Raw genomic sequence first — 25,861 nt, 5'->3', positions numbered from 1 at the left:
GAATTACAGTTATTTCACATTATCATATCTACCAAAAAAAAGATACACAATCTATAACCACGAGAAGCTATAAACTTTGATTAATTAAACATAACACGTATGTATATTTTGTTTTGCTGCGTGGATGAAGTGGCAGATATACAAGATCTGGTTGGTGCATAGATATGCCTTGTCATCACCAAGTGTCCTTAATGCTCTTCCACCGTCACCGCCCCTAACTGTTTTCCTCTTTTTTAATATCCATCTCATGCATGCATGCTTCACTTCTCACTTGTATTTTCTCATATATCTTTTTAAACAGATATTATGAAAACTATCCAATAAATTGAGTATAAACATTTTTTTTTGTCAACTGTATTTAAATTATATTGATGGTTAAGGGTTACAATTAGACTTAAGGGAAGTCATCACCTGTACAAGGTCAAAAGGACTAATAAAGTCACTAAACAGTCTATCACCCTACCCACCTAAGCCACTTACGGATTCACCGCGGCCTTTACATTTGTACACTTGTTCACAAAATATATATATGGTTCTACTGTAATTTCTATTTTATATGCTTCTATAGTTTGATTTGCATTTCTAATAATTATAAAAAAAGATATTGTAATGGAATATATTTAGAAATTTATCATATAACTCGATTTATAACATCATGCATGACACAAGTTAGCTATGTATAGACGTACTGCGTACGGCGTATCAATGTATTAATTTGGAAAGTGTCGAAAATATAAACTTTTGTTCAATCATCGTAGAGTTTATACATTATGCACATTCATGCGTATTGTTTCGCAGGCAGAACTCTGAAACTATTTTATGAACACTAAAAAAGGAAAAGTCAACAACATGTTATATGATGTCAACTCAAATCAGTGTTCAAGAAAGCGCTAGACAGTATCTGGGTGGTAATCCAGCGCCTAGCGCCTAGAACGCTTAGTCGGGGCCTAGACGGTTTTTAGGTGGTTTAGGCGTTTACAACATAAAATATTAAATATATAAAATTATACAAAAATATATGTTATAAAAAAAAAAAATTATAAACAAAAGTAAAAAAAAAAATACATTTATTTAAATTATATTAACAACATATAAATGTTTATAATTACATATATAGATATAAAACATAATAGTTTAATATATGTAATTTAAAAATCAAAAATAAATATTAAAATACAATTTATGTAATTTTAAGCGGTTTAGCCGGTCATCTAGGCGTCTGCTGAGCGCCTAGCGCCTAGACGGCGCCTAGGCGGCCGCCTAGACGGCCGCCTAGACGGCCGCCTAGACCGCTTTCTTGAACACTGACTCAAATGTTTTCTCTATTACGTTGTTTCAACATCACTATCAATTCATCATCCTTGCTTCAAAAACAAAATAATGATTTGTTAGTTTATATTGTATAGGACTGGTTTTTATAAATAAAACATTAATTTGTAGTAGATTTATTTGACATTTATCTTTTTTATTTATATATTTTGGAGTTTGTCTCACATTAAATTTCTGAATTTTAATCGGATAAAGGACTCTGCTATGATCTCATTGCATTGCAATACTAGCTATTAAGATTACAATACAAACGGTTATAAACCTAAATTTTTTCACCATCTATTTTATGAAGTTTTATCTAGAAAATAGTCAAATACTAATTTCAGCCAACTCTATCTCTCTCTCTCTAACTTTAGAGTTTCTCTCCAGCAATATAAATAGCCATCTTCACAAGTGTAATTTCCACCATCCTCAAGTCCCTCCCTCAGCCTTCTAGTCTAAGTCTAACAATCATCTGATCCAGTTCTCTCCATTTCAATCACATATACTAACCAAAATGGCTATCAATCCATCGATTCTCTTAACCATAGTCCCTCTCTTCCTCCTCCTGAGTCTCACCGAAGCTGGGATCCCTGGCGTTTACTCCGGCAGCTCTTGGCAAACCGCTCACGCCACTTTCTACGGTGGTAACGACGCTTCGGGAACCATGGGTCAGTCCACTCTCATTAAACACATATTCCAAAAACCATAGTTGATCAATCATTATACTAACTCTCTAAAAACAGAGCACTCTGTTTTTCTCTTATAATTCAATTTAGTTTTCTTTGTTTTGTGTTAGGTGGCGCGTGCGGATACGGAGATTTATACAGTCAAGGGTACGGAACAAACACGGCAGCGCTAAGCACAGCGTTGTTCAACAGTGGCCAAAGCTGCGGGGCATGCTTTGAAGTCAAATGTGTCAATGATCCTAAATGGTGTCACCCGGGTAGTCCTTCCGTTTTCGTAACCGCAACCAACTTTTGCCCTCCAAACTTAGCCCAACCTAGCGACAATGGCGGCTGGTGCAACCCGCCACGTGCTCACTTCGACCTTGCCATGCCCTCTTTCCTCAAGATCGCTGCCTATCGTGCCGGCATTGTCCCCATCTCTTACCGCAGGTATACTTCACATAATCACATATACAACCACCTAAAGAGTTTGATTCGTGTCATTAGATTTTTCGAGTTCATCAGATTTAGATGAACAAACAGTAATTAAAGTAATGTAGTAACTCTAGATATTAAGTACAATTCGAGAAATGGATTGTATATAAAAGAAGTTGCAATGAATAAAATTGCTAAGCTTGAGAAATGTGTGTTTGGTATAGGGTGGCATGTAAGAAGAGTGGAGGGATAAGGTTCACGATCAACGGTCACCGTTACTTCAACTTGGTGCTGATCACGAACGTAGCGGGCGCAGGAGACATCGTGAGGGCGAGCGTGAAAGGTTCAAAGACTGGTTGGATGAGTTTGACAAGGAACTGGGGACAAAACTGGCAGTCAAATGATGTTCTCGTTGGTCAGACACTTTCTTTCCGTGTCACATCCAGTGACCGCAGAACCTCTACTTCATTAAACATCGCTCCTTCGAACTGGCAGTTTGGACAAACCTTTGTCGGAAAGAACTTCAGGGTCTAAAATGAATATCGATGAAATTTAAACATTAATTCAAAGTGGTTCAATTTCCACAACTTTGAGTTTGTATTTTCTATTATTATTGTTCTTTCTTATGTGATTTGCAGGTGTGTGATAATTACGAAAGCTGAAGTGGCTGTTGAAAATGTTGTAAACAGCCCGCAGCTATTAAGTGATACTATTGGTTTGCTGCATTGCTTGTAATGTCAAATTTCATTATATAATTATAAGTTACCACTTGTACTTAACTTGTTCTTACTTTTTTCTCTCTTTTTTTTTTTTAAAAAAAAAGTCTGGCTAGACTATTGTAAAGCAATGATCATATAATTCTTCTCTAGAAACCATTAAATTTGTGTCAAACTAGATAAATTTCAGTATTAATTACCATAAAAATTGTTCAAAAAACAGAAATTATCATAAAAATTAAATATTTGAAAACATTGTTGACATATGATGCAACTAAAATTTAAATAGAATTAATTCGTTCTATCTATTACTAAAAAAATGTATTTTAGGTTTTTGTTTTCCACCAATTTATTTCACTTGATTTTTAAAATTGGTCGATCCGCTGTTCCAATCCAATAGATAAAATTCCACCTGGTGGAGCCTGAGACAGAGTGATAAAAAAAAGCTTCAACGACGGCATAGTACTTCTTCCTTGCTCTCTTTTGATCAAAGTCCTCTCCAACGCAAGCTTCTTCAATTTTGCTCCCAATCCTCTCTTGTGTAAGTTTTTTTTTTCTCTCTTTCTTCTACAAAGGTTTGTTGCAATTTAAATCGGTTGACCCCCTGTTTTGAAAATCGATAGGCATTAGTTGGGCGGTGAGGGAGGACCTAGCGATTAATCGAGAAATCAGATTTAAATTAGTTTTAGGGATTTTGTTTTTATGTATTTATAATATAATAAAAGTGTAACATATTTCAAAGTTTCGAGCCTAGTCCAGTTGTTTTACTTTGTGTGTAAGGCCAGCCAAGTCCGAGTTCGACACCCAATAATGCTTGTTAGGGCATGTTTATAGGGGGATCAGGTAAGGGTGTTCTTAGGGGAGAAATATTGTAAAAATAATGTAAGATCAGTTCTTAAGAACTTTTGTTAAGAAGTAAGTTATTGGGAGAACATGTATAAGATCTTAAGATTTAATAATATAATATTCTTATAGAAATTTTAAAATGTTTAATAAATACATAGATTAATGTTTAATAAATAATTTAAGAATGTTTAATACTATTTAATAATATAATGTTTATTAATATTTTTAAACATATTACAATTATAAAAATTTATAAAATAACATTTTAATTGCAAACTTATAAAACTTTACTAAAATTCATTAAAATATATGGATTAATAAATACATAGATTAATGTTTAAGAAATAATTTAAGAATATTTAATACTATTTAATAATATAATGTTTATTAATATTCTTAAACATATTACAATTTTTATGTTGGCTTTTTAGAACTCGTTATGAAGGTGAAAGATGTATCGAAGTATCATTATGTTCAATACACATTGTATATAATAAAGTGAACCACATAGTTCAGTGTTAAGCAAATATCAATCAAGTTTCAATGTTTCATAATCACATAATAAATAAAATAAAGTTACACAATGCAACACAGCAGAAGCAGATTCTCTTACTTCCTCCACAACATTTAAGAGAATCAGAGATAAAACCATACTCCCAAACCGGAAGAGAATCAGAGATAAAAACAGCTCCGAGAGAGTTTTTCTTTTCTCATTGATCATTGCAGGCTCTATAACTGCTTGCTGATGTTGAACTCTTCGAGACCAGCCTGGGGTAGATGTTGTTGTTGTTCTTGATCTTGCATTCTGACCAAATGAATTTAAAGCTGTCATTGCCCGTCCTTCCATGTTCCATGGATTATGATGATTCTGGTTTACGAAACTATGAGGTCCATGATTCCTATCTGAATTACCAGCTCTATTTTGCGACTCTGTTTGGTTAGAATCTTTTTCATCGTTAGGTGTTTCCCCTCCTTGAAGAAGCATCTTATACCCGCTATTCCGAAACAAGGCTAACCTAATCAGAGACCTGAAACAAGACTAACCTAGATCAGAGGCCAGGATATCATAATGCCGACTAAGAATGTTGTACAGATCCAAGTGATCAGAAGAAACAAGATACTTAATTCAGAGATAAAACCATACTCCCAAACGGAGCCAGTATGGTAATAATACAGGTGTGTGCTTTCCATGTTTTCAAGTAACTGAGTTACTGTGTTCAAATGAACACCGCTGTGTTGAGACAAGAAAAGCCTTCAAAATTAGAACACGAGTATTCTTCATTATTAAAGGGAGTATTCTCTCATCACATTTCTCAGTCAATGGTTTTGAAGGCTTGAAGCTATCTATTAGAGTCAAACTCCAGTTGATATAAGTTTTGAATGATTTAAATTGGATGCTGTTCAAAAAATAGGGTAGTTCTTGCAAGTCAAAGAAAATCCAAACCTGTGCAATCCACTTTCTATATGAGCGTCCAGAGATGAAATCACTTGAGGAAGCTGCACCAACGCCTTTAAAGAAAATGAGAAATGCCATAAGACACACAAGTCATTATTTATTTTATACATTCTTGATTCTTCTACACCATAACACATACATACTTGTCCAGTGGCCTTAGTCAGAGAAGCTTTCGCCAAAAGATTCTTCGGGAGCTTTGCCAACTGCGCCTGCACATAACCATTATTCCAAAATCAGAGATAAAACATCTTACACCCACTCATCCTCATAAAACTCTATCAATGCTTCTTTATTAACTAGATTCCAATGAAATAGAAGGCATCTTCTTCTTAGAACACCAACGAAACTGTTGCATCTATGTCTGAAATTATTTCACCAAATCCCCATTTTATATCATCAGAATCAACCCTAAAGGTCTTCATCAAACAAACCTAATCAAAACCAATCCCTAGAGCAACAACAAATACAGATTTGATCAAAGACTAATCTTACTTGCATACTTGTAGCTAAAGCCACCAAAAATCTCATCCCCACTTCATCACTAATTCACTCCTTAGACCAAATTCAACCTCTGAGACAGAGAAGACGACGAGACAGAGGAGATTACCTTGTCTATTAACCCGACGAGACAGAGGAGACAGAGAAGACGACGAGTTCTTAAGCTTGGCGACACAGAGGAGATCTCTTGACTTCGGGGGACAGAGGAGAGAGAGGATACGACGAGAATCGGTGGACACGACGAAACAAGGAGACGAGGAGACGAGGAGATCGGTCGACTGGGTGATTCAATGGCCGGAACGAGACAGAGGAGACGACGGTAAGATCCGGAACACAAATTGCTCGCCTTTTCGCCTTGTCGCCATTTGCAAGAGAAGAAGAAAAAGAAATATCGAAGAAAAAGAAATGTGAAAGAAAAAAAAATTGAAACCGAATTTTTCCGTGTGACACGTCAGCGTTAGATCAGGACAAGAACTGATCTTATTCAAGATCAGTTGGACCGATCTTATGGCCACTGTTCATTAAATTTGATTTTAATATGGGCTTAGATCACATGGGGTGATCTACCGATAAATATGGCCTTATGTGTTTTTTTTTTGTCAATTTTATTAATGAGGGCAAAATGGTCATTTCAATATCATCTTCCTTATTCGACTCCAGCATCCATGGCCGCTGCTTATTTTGTTAACTTGTTTTTGAGTAAATTCACTTCCAATTCAACTTGTTTCGATAACTAAGTTGTAGATCTGAGATATAGCATATTATTCTAGGCTATAAAGACAAAATTTCTTCGTTTTTTTTTTCCTTTTCCGATTTTAACACCGATTTGGACAACCGCCGCCGAGCGTTTAACCGGCGCCTATCGATTGCTGTGTTGGTAGGAACCCTTAATTTCGTTCAGAACCTGGATTTACTTTGTCAGTGTACATTTGTGTTCGCCATAGGAGAGGTTTTTTTTTGAGTTTAGTTTCTGAGAGTGTCTTATGGTTTGCTTTTTGTAATCCAATTCCAGGGGTATTGTGGTGTGGAACCTGCGTTAGAGAAATGACAAATTACTATGATATTGACGACATACTTGTTGAAGAAGAGGTTCGTTCACCTTTTATTCTCCAAAATTAGATTGTAGATTTTTGCTTGTGACTCTCTTATCAAATTAGGAACCTGATCTTAGATTGTGTTACTACTACCTTGTTGCAGTATGTACCGGTTTTATTCCATAAAACAGCAAATGGAGTGACTATTGATCCAAGTGCAGAAACTAACTGTGTCAGTATTCTCATTGCTTGTGGCTATATATCTTCATATTTGCTTTTCGTACATGGTTTTTTTTTTATAACTAGTACAATTTTGTTTGCCTTCTTGTTTCAGGCTGAACAAGGTTCCAAAGTGGAAGTTCCGTTCTGGCTTGCTCATGAGTTGCAGCTCAGGCACGCTGTGTCCATTAACCTTCCTGCCTGTTTTGACCAAAAGTAATCATTTTCTATAGCTTAACTTTCATGTTGGGATTCAAGAATGGAGTGTGTCCAATTCGAAATTTTTTACTAGCTTGTCAATTTGATTCTCTCTTTTACTTCTTTTGTTAGTGGTTGGTTCTTCTTGCACCATGAATTGTTTAACGTTTCAGATAGTTTACTCTAAGCAGTTTGTTTTCTTCCGCCCTGTTGTAGTCTTTTCATGGCTTTATTGTTTGTTTTATGCAGGACGAGGCTTGAAGTTCAGGCTGATGCAGCATACGTCGATCTTAGATCTCGCTGTCCATACTTTTATGAATTCGGATGCAAGTTAGAGCCACTGTGAGTTCCTTTTATAAGACTCTGTCCACTTGCCTCCCCCTCATTTTTTATGTTGTCAGAACAAAAGCCGGATTGTTTTTTTGGTGTCAATTTGCTGTCTAATCCTTGAGAAATATAGCTCTGGTAGGCAAGATTTAATTGTGAATCAGGGATGAATATATCAATCAAGTTTGTTTAATTTGTGAAGTAGATGAAAACCAGATTATTATTACATTGTGTGGATTAAAGTAAAACTCTTTGCTGTGGTAATCAATACTGGTTCTTGGTCTAAACAGGGTTACAGATAGAACACTTGGGATTTTGCTATCGACTGCGTTTAAGATCAGATACAAGGAGGCACTGACAAAAGTATACACAGCAGCTCATATAACAGCTTCCAAGTACTTGTCGTTTTTAACAAAAGAAGAAACGAACTGTAAGCCTGCCTTGTTGTTTTGCCCTTTGTTGTGAATTGTGTTTGTTTACCATCTAAAACTAAAGCTTGTACCATTAACTATATTTTTCTTTTCGTTTCTGTGAACTTTTGAAAGTGTACGAAGCAGCTCACCTGTCATCGACAGCCTTCAAGAAGTGGAAAACAGGTGGGCGTAGATTAGAGAGAGCTTCAATACTCGGAAGAAAACGCAAGGATTCTAATTAATAAGTTCCCCCAAAAACTCTTTATTCTCCAATGATTGTGTCATATAAACATGTCAAAATTCCTTATCCAACAGAGTGATTTTGTCATATAAACATTCAAAATGATGTATGGTTTGAATCAAATTGTTCAAATTGCAAATCCTTTTGTAACCATTTGATACTAAACTCAGTTATGTGCTTCTTTCAGTTGACTTAAAAAAATCTGAATCAGATCCAACTGGTGTTCCAGTTTTGCCTTGTACTAATATTAATGCCATAGGATCATGTAGTTCTCTGGATATTTCGTTTGGATCACCAACATTGTCCACTTCAATTCATGGAATCAGTAATTATATTGCTCAAAGTTCTACTGACTATATTTTGAATTACAGAATCAGTGTAACCAAATCCAAAAAGAATAATTTAAGGGAGATGAAAGTATAATATAGTAAAAAAAGGGCTCATATCAAGTGTAAAGATTGGAAGGACCGTCACCGAGGGTAAGGGATGTATGAATTAAAAAGAAACCCTAAATCAAAAAAGGGAAAAGTAAACATTATAATCATAATGTATTTCTCCATCGATTTCGATTTGGATTTTTTTTTTCTCCATCCCATGAGAGTTTTGTTCACACTCCCCTCTCAAGCCTCTCTCTTTTTAATCATCGCCCCACAAATTTTAAAAACTTCAGTTAATTCGTTTCAAACAAAAAAAAATTAAGATCCAGTTTTCCGGGAAAGTAAAGAAGAAAATTTTATCAGAACTACGATGAAGAGGTAGAAGGTGACTTAAGCGTATATATATAAGATGGGTTTAGGGTTTTATTATTAGCCCACTCTTAATGGGCTTTATTCGGGTCATAATACCGGTTTATGATCTACTCCGGTTTATCGATACTGGTTAAATCTAATCCAGAGTCTGGACAAGGCTATTCAAGTATCCAAACACAAGGTTCTCTTATGCAAAAGTTCGTTTCATCGTCTCTCTCTCTACTTGCTGAACTTTTTCTTCTTCTTCTCCGAATTGTGGAATTGTGATTTGATCGGAAACTTCAAATGTTCAATCAGTTTGGTTCGACGTCGGAAACTCTGAGCAAAGCTTCAGCTGTGGTGCTACGGATCGGCACTGACGCTCATCTTTATGATGATCCAGAGGATGTCAACATTGCTCCACTTTTAGATAGCAAGTTCGAATCCTAGAAATGTGAAGCTCTTAAGCGTCTCCTTGCTCTCATCGCTCAGGGCTTTGATGTCTCCAATTTCTTCCCTCAGGTGTTCTCCTTGTTTAGTTTTGATCGTCCCTTTTGTATTCAATATCAGTTGAATTGAACCTGTGAGATCTAGCTCCGATTTAAAAACATTGTTTGGGACGAATTATAATGGCAGGTGGTGAAGAACGTTGCGTCACAATCATCGGAAGTGAAGAAGCTAGTTTACTTGTATTTGCTTCAATATGCGGAGAAGTATGTAAAACCCAAATTAGTGATTTGCTGTGTTTTTGCTTTTGTTTGTGTATTTTACATAGTAGCTTTCTATTGGTTTATGTAGGCGTCCAAATGAAGCATTGTTATCGATCAACTATTTTCAGAAGGACTTGGGGGATCCAAACCCATTGGTTAGGGCTTGGGCACTTCGTACCATGGCAGGGATTCGCTTACATGTTATTGCACCTCTTGCTCTTGCTGCTGTGAGTAAATGTGCTAGGGATCCAGCTGTCTATGTCAGAAAATGTGCTGCAAATGCTCTTCCTAAGTTGCATGATTTGCGTCTTGAAGAACATGCTCCTGCTATTGAAGAGGTTTGTCCTGTCCAATATCTTTTAGTTTTTTTTGTATGTCCCATTAGGATTTGAATATCTTGTGTAGTTTCTGTTTAGTCCAGTGTTTGAAGATGAGGGTAGTTTCTATGTTTTTGATGTCCTTGGGATTAGGAGTTTTAGTGGTGAATGTGGATTTTTTCATTGAAACAATGAACATTGCTGCAGATAGTTGGGATATTATTGAATGACCATTCTCCAGGAGTCGTTGGAGCAGCGGCAGCGGCATTCACCTCAATTTGTCCAAATAACTTTGAACTAATTAGAAAGAACTATAAGAAGTTGTGTCAGATTCTTCCTGATGTAGAAGAGTGGGGTCAGATATTACTCATAGGAATTCTTTTGCGCTATGTGGTTGCAAGGCATGGACTTGTACGGGAATCTTTGATGTTGTCCCTACATGGTATGGATAGTAATGGTTTCTGTGAGAAGGATGGCCTAGTCAGAGATCTTACATTGGATAAAGAAGATGGTGGTAAAAGTGATTCATTTGATGTTAATCTGGTCAACGTTGTATCTAAATGTTACATTGAAGGTCCAGATGAGTATTTATCTAGATCTAGTTGCCCCGATACAGTTACATCTGCATTCGATAGCAAAGAGACCACATCTATTGCACATAATGAAGATGTTAAGATCCTGCTTCAGTGTACATCCCCATTGTTATGGAGTAATAACAGTGCGGTTGTACTAGCAGCAGCTGGCGTTCAATGGATAATGGCACCTCTAGAAGATGTTAAAAAAATTGTTAAACCGCTCTTGTTTTTGCTTAGGTCATCCAGCGCCTCCAAATATGTGGTAACATTATATTAATTTCCTCGCCAATGTTTATCTTGTCCATCCACTCTACACACATTTATGTAGTCTTGACTAAATCTCCTCTCTGAGCATTATTATTCATATTCGTGGCAGGTCCTCTGCAATATCCTAGTTTTCGCCAAAGCAGCCCCTTCTCTCTTTGCTCCACACTTTGAAAATTTCTTTATTTGTTCCTCCGATGCATATCAAGTTAAAGCACATAAGCTGGAGATGCTTTCTCTCATTGCTACCGCTTCATCTATCACTTCAATTTTGCGAGAGTTTGATGTACTACTTTATCCTTAATCGACAATCAAAGTATTTTGGTTCATTCTGGAAAGTTTGTATGATCATGTGATCTTCCAGTTTTATAAATAAGCACGTCGTGAAGTCTTGTTAACCATGAGCTTTTTCCAGGATTATATTAAAGATCCGGACAGAAGATTTGCAGCTGATACAATTGCAGCAATTGGTTTGTGTGCGAAGAGACTGCCAACAATTCCAACTACATGTCTTGATGGATTGTTAGCACTAGTTCGACAAGGTCAGTTATGCTTCATTTACTTGTACTCATTGGTTGACCTATTTGGCAGTTCGGTTGAAGTAGCTCTCACAATGTTACAGAATCTTTTGCTGGCGATCCCGAGTCGGTAGATGGAGAAGCAGGAGTGTTGGTGCAAGCCGTGATGTCGATTCAAACTATCATAGAGCGAGATCCTGATAGTCATGATAAAGTATACACATCTCATTTACTGTATGAGCATCTGTATCTTACCAGTTTTAAAAACATGCTTAGAACCCACTGCAATGATCTCAAATAACTTTTTTGTACATTATTTCAATGATGTATTGATTTTTTTTTTTTTAATTTTGGTTATTTGAAGGTGATAATTCAGCTGTTTCGTAGTCTGGATTCAATAAAGGTAGCTGCTGCTCGTGCAACTATTATTTGGATGGTTGGGGTTTACTGCTCTTTGGGTCCTATCATTCCTAGGATGTTGACCACGTTAACCAAGTACCTTGCATGGAGCTTTAAATCAGAGGCATCAGAGACAAAACTACAGATTCTTAATACTACGGCTAAGGTATAGCTGGGGGTGTTGCTTCATCTTATTCTGGATAATTATATTTAAGAATTGATTTAGTATAACCATATTATATCTCGACATCAATCCCGAAGGAAAGGCTATATGTTTCAATGAGAAAGGGCATCTACACAATGCTATCACCTTTTCTCTCTATAAAAATCTGTCCCATTTCTTTACTAATAATAAGATGTTTTTCATTAACCATTTCACCCGATGTCTTTTCTGCCTTGTGAAATATTTTAGGTGTAGAAAATCATTACTGCTTGTGCTAATGTCTCAATACAGTTCTCAGAAGATATTGATCAAGTAATTTTCAATCGCCTTTGTAATTGCAGGTTCTAATAAGTGCAAAGGTTGACGACTTTCAGATGTTGAAAAGGATTATGGTTTATATGCTTGAATTGGGCGAATGTGACTTAAGCTATGATATTCGTGATCGAACTCGTTTCCTTAAGAAGCTGCTGTCATGCAAATTAGCTTCTAATGAGCCCACAGAAGACAGTGTTGCATCACAAGAAAATATTGCAGTGCATGTTGTGGAACATGTATTTGGGAGAAAACTGAAACCTTTTACACCTGTAGCTCTAAACGATCGTTTTTATCTCCCGGGATCTCTGTCACAGATAGTTCTTCATGCAGCCCCTGGATATGAACCTCTTCCAAAGCCCTGTAGTTTTGTGTTTGAAGAACATGACCAGCTGTCAGATTTAGATAGACAAAGAGAGGCCGGAGCTGAACTGGATGGATCTCAGGAATCCTCTGAAACAGGGGATGAAGATGGTTCCTCTGATTATGACACTGAATCTTCTGTTGGTTCAGAGTTCAGCAGTGACGATAATGAAAGAAAAGTATCTAATGATGCCAGCGATCCAGCTGCTCCTTTAATTCAAATTTCAGATACTTCTGTTTCCGCTGACCAGGAAGAACTAAGGTCCAAAAGGGCCCTGGATTTGTGGTTAGATGATCAGCCTAGTACATCAAATCAAACTCCATCTGCAGTACATAGTAATCAGAGCTCTTATGCGAAGATATCCATTGGTGATATAGGAAGCCGAGTGAAGCCGAAAAGCTATAGTCTCTTAGACCCGGGAAATGGCAGTGGCTTGAAGGTAGACTATGCCTTTTTATCTGAAGTCTCTACTGTATCCCCATTACATGTTTGCGTAGAAGTTCTGTTTGAGAACAGTTCTGGGGAACCTATTCTGGACGTGAATTTGGAAGATGAAGAATCAATGAAGGTAGCAGACTCTTCTGAACAGACTTTGGTTGGTAAAGCAAAGTGAGTTTGATTCCTCTATACGAATTGATTTAATTAGCATGCTTTTTGCCTAATCCATATATCACTTATAGCCTTACATAAAATGTGCCTACCTTAATGATATCTATCACACAAGTTCTCATCCTTAATCCTGCAAGGAATTAGTTTTGGTAGAAATCCATTATCTTTAATTTCTCTTAATTATCTCATTTACCTATTCGTAAACCCTGCAGTGCATCTTACAACAATGTGCCAACACTAATTCCACTTGAGGAAATCAGTTGCCTTGAACCACGCCAGAGTGCAAAGAGGCTTATCCAGGTTCGGTTTCATCACCACTTGCTTCCCATGAGGTTAACCTTGCATTACAATGGAAAGAAGGTTCCTGTCAAGTTACGACCTGATCTTGGATACCTTGTGAAACCATTCTCAATGAGCATCGAGGAATTCTTAGCCACAGAATCTCGATTACCTGGAATGTTTGAGTATAGTCGAAGGTTAGCTGCTCTCTCTACTTAAACTTGAGGTTGATATATAAGAAACTTCGACTTTCACCTTCTGCATTTCAGAAAGATCATTTTCATGTTGCATATTGATTCCGTTCCTTTCAATTTTGGTAGGTGCACATTTGACGATCATGTTAAAGATTCAAGGATGGAGAATGGGAAAGACAAGTTTCTCAGCATTTGCGAATGTATAACACTAAAGGTGCTTAGCAACTCAAATCTACACCTTGTGTCTGTGGATTTACCAGTTGCAAATACACTCGAAGATGCAACTGGCCTGCGATTAAGATTCGGCAGCAAAATCTTGAGCAGTGAGATCCCTCTTTTGATTACCATCACAGTCCAAGGCAAATGCACCGAAGTTCTGAATTTGACAGTCAAGATCAATTGCGAAGAAACGGTTTTTGGTCTGAACCTGTTGAACAGGATAGCTAATTTCATGGTTGAGCCGTCTTCTTTAACCAGTTGATCAGCGAAATAGAGAATTTTTTTTATTTATATGGTTCAAAAATACGTAAACATGTGTATCCTACTAAACCCTGTTTTGTAACATTTTTTTTTTGCTTATACATTTCTGTATAATTTTATTATAAATACAATGAGATTTCATAAACATGCTCTTACTAAGTTAAAGATTCTCTACAACCAACAAATCATGATACATTATGAAGATTAAATAATATTTTTTTCAAACTTATGAATAGCTTAATGATGTTGACACTAAAGATAAAACAGTAACATAGAATCAGCAAAACAGTAAGGAACGAAACTAATCAAACTGGCTGTGCTTCCATCCTCCAAATACTTCTCCATCCATTGCCCTGTCTTGCTGAAATTTCCCAATAAAAATGCAAATAGTTTCAATAAGAGTTGAACAAGATTTAGTTAGAAAAATGTAAAAGAAAACTTAAAAGAAAGAGAAGTGAACCAACCAAAAGAGAGTAAGAAACTCCAATGAGAAGCTCGCCAACAAAGGAGAGATCGGAGTCGACAACGTTGTACTTGGTCGGCCTTAGCTCTGCCGTTCCTTTCTCAACTCCCATTTCCAATAGCTCTTTCACATGTACCCTATTTATTCATTCATTCAATAATCAAGATTCATCCAAATCATTTTTACGTATCTCTTATAGTTTTAAGCTATGTCATATAATATGATATACGTACGTGGCTTCGCCGATGTAGTCGTCGGCAGAGAAAGTATCATGGTCCATGACTTTGACGATGAGTTTGTAATCGGCACCAGAGCCAGGAAACTCTGCCCTCCATCTTAGTTTATCATTCCATGTTGGGTTTCTACCTCCATCTTCTTCATTTTAATAAACACAAATATTTCCAGTCAGTTATTTTCTGTCTAGTATACTATTTTCTTAACTAGAATATCACCAAGATCATATAATTTTACATTTCACTATGCTTTTTTTCTAATAGGAAAACTAAAATATTATTTTTTCTTATAGTAAACAAGCACTTGTTGTGAGTCCTATAATAGTTATAATAATTAATTAGTTAAATAAGAAGTTTGGTGTATTGATGGATTAGTTAAATAAGAAGTATGATGTTGGCCAGACAATTTCACACTAAATGAGAAGACTACTTTGACAAGAGAACTCCATCCAATCCATACACATCATTTTTCAAGATTTAAACCATACAAGAAAAGAAACTTATAAGCTACCACAAAATGTCTCCAATATAAAACAGTGAAATAATAAAGTTGATGAAAACATTTAAGAGTTGGGATGAACAAATTATACCGAACAACACTAATATTTTAATTAGTTTTTTTTTTGTAGATTATTTTATTTAGTTTGCAAGTTATATATACTTTTACCACATTTCGCAAAACTAAAAAAAAAAAAAAAAAAACTTTTTACACATGCATATAGTGAACTAAAATATTTGCTTCATCATAACACAAAAACTTGATGAACGTTACGAGTAATAAAAACATGTTTTCAAAATGCAAACAAATAGTGTACCATTCATCACCATTATATCATGTGTTCAAGAAAGTTATATTTCCGAAGAATACTAAACTAATTTTACTAGGAATAGCTATGTGAAAAAAAATAGTGTTTTAGCTAAGCTAAACATGTAAATGGCTATGAGGATAGTTGAAATTGAAATACCCTATGGATCTCAAGTTGCACTTATTATTTTATTCAACAACCATCAAACTATCACAAGCATGTGGGCGTTTTTATTTCTTAAGTTGGAGTAAGATAGAACATGAAAATGGAGAAATAGTCTCTCTCGCATAAAACCAAAAAAAAAAAGAAAAGTCAAACTATAGAAAGCCTAATTAAGCTGATTATAGAGAGATTTGGAAATATTTGGAGAGAAGGAAAATATGATTAGAAAGTTAATTACCTTTAGCAACGCTACTTTTGCGGGTTTGCCCTTTGTATTGGATCTCAACATATGGATCTATCTTACCTAATAATCAAAAACACAAACACAAAGTAAATTTTAAGAAAGGACAACCAAATCTGAGAGAAGAGATGTTATTAATTTACCAAGAAAATCAGATCGCTTGAGATTTTTGCCACTGATGAGATTAACCTCAAGGATTCCCACAGCCATCTCTCAAGAAGAGTCTTTTCAAAGTTTTTTTTTTGGGTTTGTGTTTTCTAAATAAAGAAGAAAGAAGAAGAAGAAAGAGAAACGATGAAGTGGATATGTCAGAAGAAGTCCTTTAAATACAAGAAGCAAAGAACACAAGCAGACCTTCTCGTTCACATGATTAATAATTCTATTCTTATTTATTATTTTTTCAAAACATATAACCCGCGTCCGCGTTCGTGGTTGGTTCCACCAAGACCGGACCAAGCCAAACCAAACTTTCATATGTACACAAGAGAAGACCTAATAAGTATTTTTCGTCTGGTCAATTAATGCAAATTACCATCCTACACCCGTAGTTGGTTTTGTTTAAGGAAAGACCAGATTGGCTGCTTGGATCTTGTAAAGTGTAAACGAACCAACCAATCAGAAAGTATTGGTTGGACTTGGACCTGTTGTCCAAAATAGACCCAAGAAAACATCATCATAATATTGACTTCTCTAGATGGAATCCTTTTTATTATCTTTTCTCAGAAATTCTTAGACACAGAATGTGTTATAAGATTTTCAAAGGCTGCTACGAAACAAAGAAAAATTGCAGTTCTCAACTCTTGACCATACGAGAGAAGAAGACTTTGGTTGCTCGCACATTCTGGTTTCCCAAACGTTTCACACATTAGAAGCTTAAACCAATCTTCATACAAAACTTCAAAAAAAAAACCCATAAACCGAGGACAGAGAGATTCAAGTAACATCACATCACAAGACACCACTGTCTTTAAAGCCAGAGTAGTTTTTGAAAACACAGAGACCACTATTAGAGAGAAACAAAACAACCCATAAAACGTTGCACAAAGCCTTGGTCTTTGCGATAGTGAGAGAGAGAGGGACATAAGTCTCATCTTGGAGATGCCTCCACAGACCTGGACCTGGATCCCGATGGCGACCTTGAAACCGCTCTTCCACCACGACGCCGTTCCTCTGGTTCATAGCCCGGTTTCCTATAAAACCAATCAATGTCCAGATACGAAACATCAAACACAATCCTCAGGGGCAAAAAGAAAATCAAACACAATGTCTCACTTACTCTCTAATCTCATTATCTCCATTTCTGTCCCTTTCTGGAGCAGCATCACCTTCATAGCCAGGGGAATAGGACCTGCGACTGTATTTTACATCTTCTTCTCCACGAGGAGGACCTCTTGGTGGTGATCGTGGACGTTCCTCTTGCCTTCTCCTTGGAGATGGTGAATAATCTGCTCCTCTTCGTCTTGGTGCAGGAGAGTAAGACCTGTAAAACCATTATGTAAATTACACATACATCTCATTGACTTGATAATGATGTAAATGTATGGGTGACATAGCAGGTTACCTTGATCTGTATCTGCTTCTAGAGTCTGATGGACGACGTGGAGAGCGTGAACGAGAGATCGAACGTGATCGAGACCGTCCTGAAAACACACAATCATAGACATACTCAAGCTATGTATATAAAACAAGTGTGTCACAATCTAGTTGTGCTCATGTATGTTGAAATTTTGCAGTTAAAGAACCTAATAAGTGCATACTCAAGAGAGAAAATCACTAACCATGAGAACGACCTCTGGAGCCTGAAGGTTCCCTGAAAAACAGAAGACAATTTTTTAATAATTATTCTCAACTTCTTTGGAAAAATGATAGAGAACTTACAGAATGTTGATGAGGAAGAGCGATATGATTGATAACTTATTTGCTTTAGCAATCAGAATATCAAAACTTACCTACTCCGAGTCCTAGTCTTCACACGCATCTCCTCAGGCCTTTTCCTAGACTCTGAAGCAACAACCACAGTGATCTCTCTCCCAGCAAATATCCTCCTGTTCATGCTTCTTTGAGCCTCCCCAGCATCATATGCATCAACAAACTCCACAAAAGCAAACCCCCGCGGTTCCCTGCATAATTCATAAGCTTATCATTCCAAGAGTTTGATAGTTGATAGCAAATGCACATAACACTAGGAAAATCTTAAATTACCAGCAAAATCAGCCTACACTCAACCACTAAACTGTATACCTTTCTCAGATATCGTATATGTCAGCTTCTGAGAACGTTTAAGTAAACATCAGCTTCTGAGAAAAGCAGACTTCTACTTACGCAAATATGGCTAGTAGCTGACCTTTTCTTAACAGTTTAAGCACATCAACTCGAAAAGAGGCAAGAGATCTTGTAAAAAATAAGAAGCACTTGATCCCAAAAGGTACGTTCTCTTCAGATCGCCTTCCTCAACAAACTTCTAAAGTTTGAGTAATTTTATTGTAAAGCTTCATAAGGAACACTCTTCACTTATAACTTGCTTCCAAACAAAACATCTTCACTTATTTACTTGCTTCCAAAATCCAAACAAAACAATCTTGATTTGAAATGACTCTTAATATCCTTTTAATCCACTAAGTTAAGCAATTTTTTTTTTTTTCACGAGGGGCTTCATCAAATGTGGGGCTTGGTCTTGTTTTAACTTCAAGCCAACATACCCCCTGGGAAATCATTCAACGTTTAATGTACTATGGAAAAAGCAAGTCGAAATAGAAAGCTCTGAAATTTTAAGTACTCATCGACAAAGGTCTCTTCTCACCTCGAGAACTAAGCTCTAACAGAATGTGCAGAGTAAACAAAAAAAGAAGGAGAAGGTGTCATCTCAATTTGTGCAAACCTTGACGACTAACAAACACCCTTTTTCTATCATAATCAAAGGTTCAGCACTGAATACGAAGCATCATGCAATGTAAACTAAAGGAAGTGAAGATGAATTCAATCATTACACAACACACATTCTACATAAAAACAAGAATCATATATGCAAATCATCACACAACTAGTCTATGTATCAAGATTAAACAACAGCTCAAAAGACATCAAGAAGGAAAGAAAGAGGAAGCTCACTCACCCTGAGTAATAGTCTCTCGGGATATAGACATCTCTCACAGGTCCAAACCTCTCAAAGGGCGCACGAAGCTCTTCTGGTCTGCAAAACCAAAAAAAACACAACAAAATCAGTAAAAACCAATTAGAGTCTTTTTAATTTAAGCAAGAGAGAGAGAAAAGAGAAATTTTACCTGCAATCAAGAGGAATGTTACGAACCAAGAGACTACCATGGCTAGAGCCTTTACGTCCACCACCATATCCACGTCGAGGAGGAGGAGGTGGACTTCTACCTCTACCACCATATCCTCTCCTCGGAGGACTGTAATAAGGCGGGCTGTATCTCCTCATGTTTTCCAAGAAAATAAAAAAAGAAACCTAACACAGAGAGAAGAAACGTATTCAACAACAGAGATCCTCAAAAGAGTTTACAATCGGAGGATTAAGAGAGAATGATCAGGAAGTTTACCTTCGACGGAGCACAATTGGTAACTTCGAGAGAGTAGCTCAAGACAAGACACAAATTGTTCAAAAAGACAGATCTGATGAAGTGAATGAACAACCCTACGCTTTTTTCTTTAGAGAAGAAGATGATGACTTCTCTTGTTTTCTTCTTCTATTCGATGTTCAAAGAGCTAGGCCCATCTTTTAATTGGGCTTTGGCCTTATTGCTATTTTCCATTTTTACATATGGGAATGGGATAGTTTTGTATAAAAACTAAAAAAGTTCTGACCAATCTCTGTTTAGTTACATATATGGTAAACTAAAAAATTAAAAATGTTAAAAACAAAATATTTGATCTATAAGAAGAAAAAAAAAAATTATCTCCAAGTAAACAGGAGCAAAACTATAACCAGTGTTACAAAATCACACGACAATATTACAACAACAACATACAAGGAGACATGAGAGACCTATGTATGACCAGTAACCCACATCTTCCTCTACCTACTACAAACCATCACTTTTTTTGTTTAAACCGTCTTTCTGGTACTTGTCTTCAATTTTCAATCCCACAACTTTCTTGGTATCCTTAACCGGGTCAACGTTAGCCGGTTTAACCACGCTGTCTTGCAGCTGTACCAAGGCTCGGACAACTTGGTCCATGGTAGGACGTGATTTGGGTTCGAATGAGAGGCACTTCACAGCAATGCTTGTATTAACTTGTTTCAAAGTCAGTAATCAGTACCCTCTGAACCACCACGTTGTTCAAGAACCAAATCAACAACAACAATATTGCTCTTCAGGAAATAACTTCAGTGCTTTTTTTTTCTTTGATTGAACAATCACTTTTCTAGGGTTTAACAGATTCACATCATTTATCGATTTAAATAGATTTTTTCATGAATCTTTTGTTTGTATCTCAATTTCTTAAATTCTGTCGTTTGATTATAGACTGAATAGGCAGGCATTGCAATCTTCAGGAATTTGATTGAATAAATAAATATTTGATATTTCCATGACAATAGCTAGCTCGAACGAATGTGAAATAATAATAATTTCTACCAAAAAAAAAAAGTGAAATAATAATGTAAAAAGCCCATGAAGAGAGGTAGACAGGCCCATTTAGACTAAACACAGTAGCAATTTGTCCCACATCGCGTCGCTGAAGAGAGAGAGCTGTGTATAAATAAGGATAGAGTCGAGTAAGTGATTGTCCCTTCGTGGACATCCGATAAAATTGGAACGATACAGAGAAGATTAGCATGGCCCCTGCGCAAGGATGACACGCACAAATCGAGAAATGGTCCAAATTTTTTTTTCCCCCAAAAATTTTGTCAGATCGATCGATCTGTTCTTCTGGGTTTTTTTCTTCTCGTTTTCTGAAACCTGAACCGAAATTTCGGACGCATTTGAAGAACAAAAGTTGCTGAAACCTTAACTTTGTCAGTTTAGTTAGGTTTTTGATGTTCCCATCGTCGGAAAGATGTAATAATAAGTTTGCTTAGATCCATATATAACATTGCGATATCACTTTGAGTCTGTGACTCTCTCCACAAAGCTGCCAATTTGTTTGGGTAATAATTTTGTAAGAACTTTATTTAAGCTCAAAAGTCAACATTCGTACCACACGACGAGAATTTTTTTTTTTTTTTTTTTTTTTGAAGTCCACAAAATTCATTATAATTCTGCAAATAATATATTATAGAGAATCAGTTCAGACTTCAGACCCACAAATTAAAAATGAAAAAAAAGTTATTAACTTGGTAGAAAAGTAGAAAACAAAAGAAAGATTTGAATGTTTTTGTGTGTGTCTACAGTTTCGGACATTGAAGAATAGAACTTTCATGATGAAGAAGTTAGAGATTAAAACCTTGAGAGCATTCTGAACAATCTGAACACCTCTTCTTTGATCTTCGTTTTGAGTTTGAAGGTCGTCTAAAGCCTTTGTAGCATCTATATACCACCCACCTATTCGAAATTTACCCACTTTGAAAGCAACATGATGAAATAATCAGAGGAAACAGAGAGAGCAAACGATATAATATATACTTACCCGGTATGATGCCTTCTTCGACGGCTGCTCTTGTAGCGTTTAAAGCATCAGTGACTCTCTCTCTTTTATCTCTCCAACTTCAACCTATATAGGAAACCAGACACATATCACCTACTTTTGGTTTGCAAGAGTTTAGAAAGACCGATTGATGGGTGGCTGACTAACCTTGAAGACTGCAACAAAGCTGCTTTATACATTAATTAACTAACTACACAATGACTAAAAATACTTACCACAAAAGAGATCAATTTGACAGAAATTAGTTACATATATGGTAAACTAAAAATGTTAGAAGACAGAGTGGAATTTGTTCACTACCACATTTTGGTATATATAACCAAAATATTTGATCTATAAGAAAAAAAGAAAGATTATCTCCAAGTAAACAGGAGCAAGACTATAACCAGTGTTACAAAATCACACGACAATATTACAACAACAACACACAAGGAGACATGAGAGAGACCTATGACCAGTAACCACATCTTTGTCTACCTACTACAAACCATCACTTTTTTTGTTTAAACCGTTTTTCTGGTACTTGTCTTCAATTTTCAATCCCACAACTTTCTTGATATCCTTAACCGGGTCAACGTTAGCCGGTTTAACCACGCTGTCTTGCAGCTGTACCAAGGCTCGGACAACTTGGTCCATGGTAGGACGTGATTTGGGTTCGAATGAGAGGCACTGCACAGCAATGCTTGCCAACCTCACGGCTCCTTCGGGTTTGTACTGTGAGTTAAGCCGAGTGTCCACAATCAGTAGAACCTTTCGTCTGCTTGTGAGGTATGGTCTAGCCCAATCCACAAGGTTTTGCTCCTTGGCTGGGCGGTTATGGTCCAGTGCTTGTCTTCCACAGAGTAGTTCCAGAAGAACAACCCCGAAACTGTATACGTCGCTTCTAGCATTCAAGTGACCTGAAAACAAAAAGATAGAGAGATGAGAAAAACGAAACTAGAATGCAACTCTAACAGCCAAAATGTTATAGTTATTACTATTCAAACTCGCATTTATTATACTCATGCTATAGTTAAGGCAACCATTGATTGTATCATATCTTAGAACTTTACCTGTTGAGACATACTCTGGCGCGGCGTAGCCAAATGTACCCATGACTCTGGTACTAACATAGCTAGTTTCCCCCATTGGACCGTCCCTCGCTAATCCAAAGTCTGACAGCTTTGCATTGAAGTCCTGTTGTTTAAATAACAAAGTCAGTATCTTTAAGTCGTTGATTAAAAACAATAAGTAGACTTGAAGGTTTTTTTAAAAGAGAAGAGCATAATACCGAGTCGAGTAAGATGTTAGATGCCTTGATGTCTCTGTATATGACTTTGACGGGGTCGCTATGAAGAAATGCGAGTCCTTTAGCTGCATCAAGTGCAACCTTAATCCGTAGAATCCAAGAGAGCGGCTTAAAATCCCGGCTTCCTGCTTCATAATCATTCAAACATAAGAACTAACAAAACAACCTCTCTCAAGTTACACAAAACATGGACATTAATAGATCAAAAGACTCACTTGAGAAGAGATGATTCTCAAGACTACCCTTGTGCATAAACTCATACACAAGAAGCCGTTGTTCATCTTCCACGCAATAACCAATCAATTTAACTAAATTGGGATGACTCAACTGCCCCAAGTAGTTGATCTCTGTCTGAATAACAACAACAACAACAACAACAACAACAACAACAACAACAACAACAACAAAACATAACAGATCAGAAGAGTCAGAGCCATAAAATCAAAAACATTGGTTAAAAAAAAAGACATAAGAAGAAACAAGTGGGGTTTGTACCAGCCATTCTCGGTGACCTTGAAAACCATCAGGGTTAAGGCGCTTAACAGCAATAACAAGACCGGAGCTAGATTTGGTCGGGGTGAGAGTAGTCTCATCAAGCCAGCCTCTAAAGACACAACCAAAACCACCTTCTCCAACAACAGAGTCAGCTCTGAAGTTTCTGGTTGCGAGTTTAAGTTCATTAAAGGTGAAGCTTTTAACACTCGTTGAGCTAAGTATCTCTCCTTCTGTCTTATGAGCTCCAGTATATGATGATGATGATGATTTATAGCTCGAGAGACGAAGATCATCGAGACCACTACTACTCTTATCTGCACAACAAAAAAAGCGTTGACCAAAGTCAAAATCAAGAGTACCAAAAAAGGGAAAAACTTTTTTTGAGAGTCAGATCACGATAAGATTCTTTGCAAAGTTCATTCCTTTTCTATAAACCCATTATCAATTAACCAAAAAGATCACAAATTTGAAGATATACACATGTAAAAATCTCAAAAATTTCCCGGGGAAAAACACACACAAAAATTGGAGATGAAATAAAAAGTTCGAAGTAGCAGGGAACGCACTAAGTACACGAGAACTGAGGCAAGAACCCATTGAAGTAGAGAGAGATGGATCAAACGAATGAAGTAGATCGTTTTTGTCCTTTTCTGACAAAATGAGTTGGCTTCTTGAGCTGTTTTTTTTTTTTGTTATCTCTCAGATGAAACCCATTAAAGCTGAACAATTAAGAAAGAGAAAGATGTGAAAAGCATACAGTGAAGAAGAGAGAGAGAGAGATAATGAAATTGAGAAGAGAGAAGATGGATGTTGATGATGAGATACTAGAGGCAACTAAAGGAAGAAGAAGAAAGGTCTCTTTTTATTTCTTGTCCAAAACGAATTCAGACAAAAAGTGAGTTTTGACCAAAAGAAAAGTTTTGGGGTTCTCGTTTAATGGAAACGAGTTTAATTAGTAATAGTTTAATAATAAAAATCAGTGGGACTTTTTGGTTCTTTTATGCCTAGTTTTGTAACTTTCTTCTATAGGTTTGATTTGATCTTCTTCGATGTAAGCATCTGATTAGAGTGCTTAACGTACATAAAAAGATAACTAATGAATGATAGGTTAAAAGATTCAAAATTAACGACGTACGTAAAAATATCACTAATGAATGATAATAAGTTAAAGATTCAAAATTAACGTCTTAACTCTTATTAGAGTCAGATAATGGTCTTTAGATGTTGGAATCTTTGCTTTTGCTTGGCCTCTGAATTCGTCGTGGTGGATGAATGGGACTTGGGTGGGGTTGGATGCTAAAAAGAAGACAAAAGTTTTTACTGATGGATAATATTTCGATTTATATGCTTTGGGTGTGGAATGATGAGACAGGTTCGGGTTTAAGTACTATTTGTATGATACAGATTACAGAAAACCTGTCTTTGCTGGAATGGAGGCGATTTTTAGGGTTTCCGTACAAGAGGCGATTGAGCGGCGATTTTCAGATCTACTCTCCTAACCCTTCGATTTCAGTACAGCGACTCTAATTGCTGGAACATTAGGCTTGTGTGGCTTCGGTTCTGTGGTATTTGTATAGGGCTTCAACTTAAGGCCTAAGTGGCTTAGATCTGAATTCCTTCGCAATGAATCGACAGAAAAAGAAGAGGGAAATGTCGTTGATGGATGAACTGCGAGATTTGGATCTTCTTGGGGAGGGCGAAACTGTGGACATCCCAGATTTAGAAAATGATGACCTCATTGAAGAGAACTCCAAAAGCATCATCGTGCGCTGTCTCAACCCGTCAGCTCACAAGGTTGGTGGTTTGGTTAAAGCTCTTCCCCCCATATGGGGTATGGAAGATAGAGTGAGAGGCAGAGGGATTGGCGAAGACAGAGTTCAATTTATCTTTGATAGTGAAGGCGACCTCTACCACGTTCTCTCTAGAGGACCATGGTTTGTAAACGGATGGATTGTCACATTGGAGCAGTGGAAAGCGAACCCAGGTCCTGAATACCTGAAACGTATCCTATTCTGGATCCGTATCAAGGGCATTCCAATCCATCTCTTAAAGAAGAAAGCTGTTGAGTCTATCATTGAGCCCTTTGGTAAGGTGGATGCGGTAGAGCTCCACGCAAAAAACTCACAGTCTTTGGAATATGTTAGAGCTCGAGCTTGGGTCAACGCAGAGGAGCCCCTCCAATTTGTAAAAACAGCTAGATTCAAAACTGGAGAGACGGTTCGGGTGGAGCTGATATATGAAAAACTACTCAAAGTCTGTTTCCTCTGCAAAAGACTCACCCATGATCAGAATGGTTGT

The 25,861-nt window shown here is 36.7% G+C and overlaps 6 protein-coding genes, 1 long non-coding RNA gene and 2 other non-coding genes across 13 annotated transcripts; 4 read left to right on the top strand and 5 right to left on the bottom strand.

Moving 5' to 3' along the window:
- The first annotated feature begins 1,718 nt into the window (after positions 1 to 1,718).
- LOC104712183 (expansin-A16-like) lies at positions 1,719 to 3,190 on the top strand. The gene is made up of 3 exons (XM_010429022.3): positions 1,719 to 1,979; positions 2,108 to 2,426; positions 2,636 to 3,190. The coding sequence occupies exons 1-3, from the start codon at positions 1,826 to 1,828 to the stop codon at positions 2,943 to 2,945; spliced, it is 783 nt and encodes a 260-aa protein (XP_010427324.1). The 5' UTR covers positions 1,719 to 1,825; the 3' UTR covers positions 2,946 to 3,190.
- A 101-nt stretch (positions 3,191 to 3,291) lies between these two features.
- Positions 3,292 to 4,055, bottom strand: LOC147939040 (uncharacterized). The gene is made up of 2 exons (XR_015566575.1): positions 3,896 to 4,055; positions 3,292 to 3,776 (listed from the first exon to the last, which is right to left on the bottom strand). It is a non-coding gene; the product is annotated as an uncharacterized LOC147939040 (long non-coding RNA).
- A 2,437-nt stretch (positions 4,056 to 6,492) lies between these two features.
- LOC104712182 (DNA replication complex GINS protein PSF3-like) lies at positions 6,493 to 8,432 on the top strand. The gene is made up of 7 exons (XM_010429021.3): positions 6,493 to 6,804; positions 6,940 to 7,016; positions 7,125 to 7,193; positions 7,296 to 7,396; positions 7,628 to 7,720; positions 7,996 to 8,135; positions 8,251 to 8,432. The coding sequence occupies exons 2-7, from the start codon at positions 6,972 to 6,974 to the stop codon at positions 8,358 to 8,360; spliced, it is 558 nt and encodes a 185-aa protein (XP_010427323.1). The 5' UTR covers positions 6,493 to 6,804; positions 6,940 to 6,971; the 3' UTR covers positions 8,361 to 8,432.
- Positions 8,433 to 8,794: 362 nt separating this feature from the next.
- LOC147939039 (small nucleolar RNA snoR125) lies at positions 8,795 to 9,008 on the bottom strand. Its single transcript, XR_015567730.1, has one exon. It is a non-coding gene; the product is annotated as a small nucleolar RNA snoR125 (small nucleolar RNA).
- Positions 8,927 to 14,416, top strand: LOC104712180 (AP3-complex subunit beta-A). Of its 2 annotated transcripts, none has more exons than XR_015566574.1 (11): positions 8,927 to 9,609; positions 9,724 to 9,800; positions 9,886 to 10,135; positions 10,322 to 10,951; positions 11,066 to 11,239; positions 11,369 to 11,495; positions 11,576 to 11,685; positions 11,836 to 12,036; positions 12,375 to 13,277; positions 13,531 to 13,794; positions 13,918 to 14,416. XR_015566574.1 is itself a non-coding variant. In XM_087466586.1 (11 exons), the coding sequence occupies exons 3-11, from the start codon at positions 9,977 to 9,979 to the stop codon at positions 14,270 to 14,272; spliced, it is 2,964 nt and encodes a 987-aa protein (XP_087322712.1). In that variant the 5' UTR covers positions 8,927 to 9,609; positions 9,724 to 9,800; positions 9,886 to 9,976; the 3' UTR covers positions 14,273 to 14,416. The 2 variants fall into 2 exon arrangements, 1 of the variants encoding a protein (XP_087322712.1); XM_087466586.1 differs by having other exon boundaries at positions 12,375 to 13,318.
- On the bottom strand, positions 14,408 to 16,687 carry LOC104712181 (16 kDa phloem protein 1). Of its 2 annotated transcripts, none has more exons than XM_010429018.3 (5): positions 16,320 to 16,687; positions 16,174 to 16,239; positions 14,968 to 15,109; positions 14,736 to 14,871; positions 14,408 to 14,632 (listed from the first exon to the last, which is right to left on the bottom strand). In XM_010429018.3, exons 1-5 carry the CDS (start codon positions 16,384 to 16,386, stop codon positions 14,573 to 14,575), a joined length of 471 nt encoding a protein of 156 aa, XP_010427320.1. In that variant the 5' UTR covers positions 16,387 to 16,687; the 3' UTR covers positions 14,408 to 14,572. The 2 variants fall into 2 exon arrangements, with proteins under 2 accessions (XP_010427320.1, XP_010427321.1); XM_010429019.3 differs by having other exon boundaries at positions 14,968 to 15,106; positions 16,320 to 16,640.
- A 334-nt stretch (positions 16,688 to 17,021) lies between these two features.
- On the bottom strand, positions 17,022 to 19,872 carry LOC104712179 (serine/arginine-rich SC35-like splicing factor SCL30). Of its 2 annotated transcripts, XM_087466588.1 has the most exons (9): positions 19,734 to 19,844; positions 19,458 to 19,642; positions 19,289 to 19,366; positions 18,418 to 18,878; positions 18,126 to 18,296; positions 17,955 to 17,986; positions 17,738 to 17,816; positions 17,453 to 17,656; positions 17,022 to 17,366 (listed from the first exon to the last, which is right to left on the bottom strand). In XM_087466588.1, exons 5-9 carry the CDS (start codon positions 18,227 to 18,229, stop codon positions 17,264 to 17,266), a joined length of 522 nt encoding a protein of 173 aa, XP_087322714.1. In that variant the 5' UTR covers positions 18,230 to 18,296; positions 18,418 to 18,878; positions 19,289 to 19,366; positions 19,458 to 19,642; positions 19,734 to 19,844; the 3' UTR covers positions 17,022 to 17,263. The 2 variants fall into 2 exon arrangements, with proteins under 2 accessions (XP_087322714.1, XP_010427318.1); XM_010429016.3 differs by lacking the exon at positions 18,418 to 18,878 and having other exon boundaries at positions 19,734 to 19,872.
- Positions 19,873 to 20,921: 1,049 nt separating this feature from the next.
- LOC147939038 (U6 spliceosomal RNA) lies at positions 20,922 to 21,024 on the top strand. Its single transcript, XR_015567562.1, has one exon. It is a non-coding gene; the product is annotated as a U6 spliceosomal RNA (small nuclear RNA).
- Positions 21,025 to 22,010: 986 nt separating this feature from the next.
- On the bottom strand, positions 22,011 to 24,544 carry LOC104712177 (putative serine/threonine-protein kinase PBL1). 2 transcript variants are annotated; one of them, XM_010429015.2, is made up of 6 exons: positions 24,130 to 24,544; positions 23,564 to 23,877; positions 23,284 to 23,419; positions 23,051 to 23,193; positions 22,833 to 22,956; positions 22,011 to 22,679 (listed from the first exon to the last, which is right to left on the bottom strand). In XM_010429015.2, the coding sequence occupies exons 1-6, from the start codon at positions 24,158 to 24,160 to the stop codon at positions 22,261 to 22,263; spliced, it is 1,167 nt and encodes a 388-aa protein (XP_010427317.1). In that variant the 5' UTR covers positions 24,161 to 24,544; the 3' UTR covers positions 22,011 to 22,260. The 2 variants fall into 2 exon arrangements, with proteins under 2 accessions (XP_010427317.1, XP_010427316.1); XM_010429014.3 differs by having other exon boundaries at positions 23,051 to 23,196; positions 24,130 to 24,498.
- Between the last annotated feature and the right edge of the window lie 1,317 nt (positions 24,545 to 25,861).

This window comes from Camelina sativa, chromosome 9 (genome assembly GCF_030686135.1).
Source record: "Camelina sativa cultivar CO46 ecotype springtype chromosome 9, ASM3068613v1".
Classification (NCBI taxonomy): domain Eukaryota; kingdom Viridiplantae; phylum Streptophyta; class Magnoliopsida; order Brassicales; family Brassicaceae; genus Camelina; species Camelina sativa.
The sequence above is the reverse complement of the archived record's forward strand: the minus strand, read 5'-3'. Positions and strand labels throughout refer to the sequence as shown.

Coding starts and splice junctions, on each gene's coding strand:
- LOC104712183 (XM_010429022.3), top strand. CDS start 1,826: ATGGCTATCAATCCATCGATTCTCTTAACCATAGTCCCTCTCTTCCTC. Junction 1,980..2,107: donor CGACGCTTCGGGAACCATGG/GTCAGTCCACTC, acceptor GTTTTGTGTTAG/GTGGCGCGTGCGGATACGGA. Junction 2,427..2,635: donor GTCCCCATCTCTTACCGCAG/GTATACTTCACA, acceptor TGTTTGGTATAG/GGTGGCATGTAAGAAGAGTG.
- LOC104712182 (XM_010429021.3), top strand. CDS start 6,972: ATGACAAATTACTATGATATTGACGACATACTTGTTGAAGAAGAG. Junction 7,017..7,124: donor ACATACTTGTTGAAGAAGAG/GTTCGTTCACCT, acceptor ACCTTGTTGCAG/TATGTACCGGTTTTATTCCA. Junction 7,397..7,627: donor CCTGCCTGTTTTGACCAAAA/GTAATCATTTTC, acceptor TGTTTTATGCAG/GACGAGGCTTGAAGTTCAGG.
- LOC104712180 (XM_087466586.1), top strand. CDS start 9,977: ATGGCAGGGATTCGCTTACATGTTATTGCACCTCTTGCTCTTGCTGCT. Junction 11,686..11,835: donor ATCCTGATAGTCATGATAAA/GTATACACATCT, acceptor GGTTATTTGAAG/GTGATAATTCAGCTGTTTCG. Junction 13,319..13,530: donor ACTTTGGTTGGTAAAGCAAA/GTGAGTTTGATT, acceptor TAAACCCTGCAG/TGCATCTTACAACAATGTGC.
- LOC104712181 (XM_010429018.3), bottom strand. CDS start 16,386: ATGGCTGTGGGAATCCTTGAGGTTAATCTCATCAGTGGCAAAAATCTC. Junction 15,110..16,173: donor CAAAAGTAGCGTTGCTAAAG/GTAATTAACTTT, acceptor ATTAAAATGAAG/AAGATGGAGGTAGAAACCCA. Junction 14,872..14,967: donor GACTACATCGGCGAAGCCAC/GTACGTATATCA, acceptor ATGAATAAATAG/GGTACATGTGAAAGAGCTAT.
- LOC104712179 (XM_010429016.3), bottom strand. CDS start 19,615: ATGAGGAGATACAGCCCGCCTTATTACAGTCCTCCGAGGAGAGGATAT. Junction 17,987..18,125: donor AAGACTAGGACTCGGAGTAG/GTAAGTTTTGAT, acceptor TCTGTTTTTCAG/GGAACCTTCAGGCTCCAGAG. Junction 17,657..17,737: donor AGAAGCAGATACAGATCAAG/GTAACCTGCTAT, acceptor ATGGTTTTACAG/GTCTTACTCTCCTGCACCAA.
- LOC104712177 (XM_010429014.3), bottom strand. CDS start 24,160: ATGGGTTCTTGCCTCAGTTCTCGTGTACTTA. Junction 23,197..23,283: donor TGAGAATCATCTCTTCTCAA/GTGAGTCTTTTG, acceptor ATGATTATGAAG/CAGGAAGCCGGGATTTTAAG. Junction 22,957..23,050: donor CTAACATCTTACTCGACTCG/GTATTATGCTCT, acceptor TTTAAACAACAG/GACTTCAATGCAAAGCTGTC.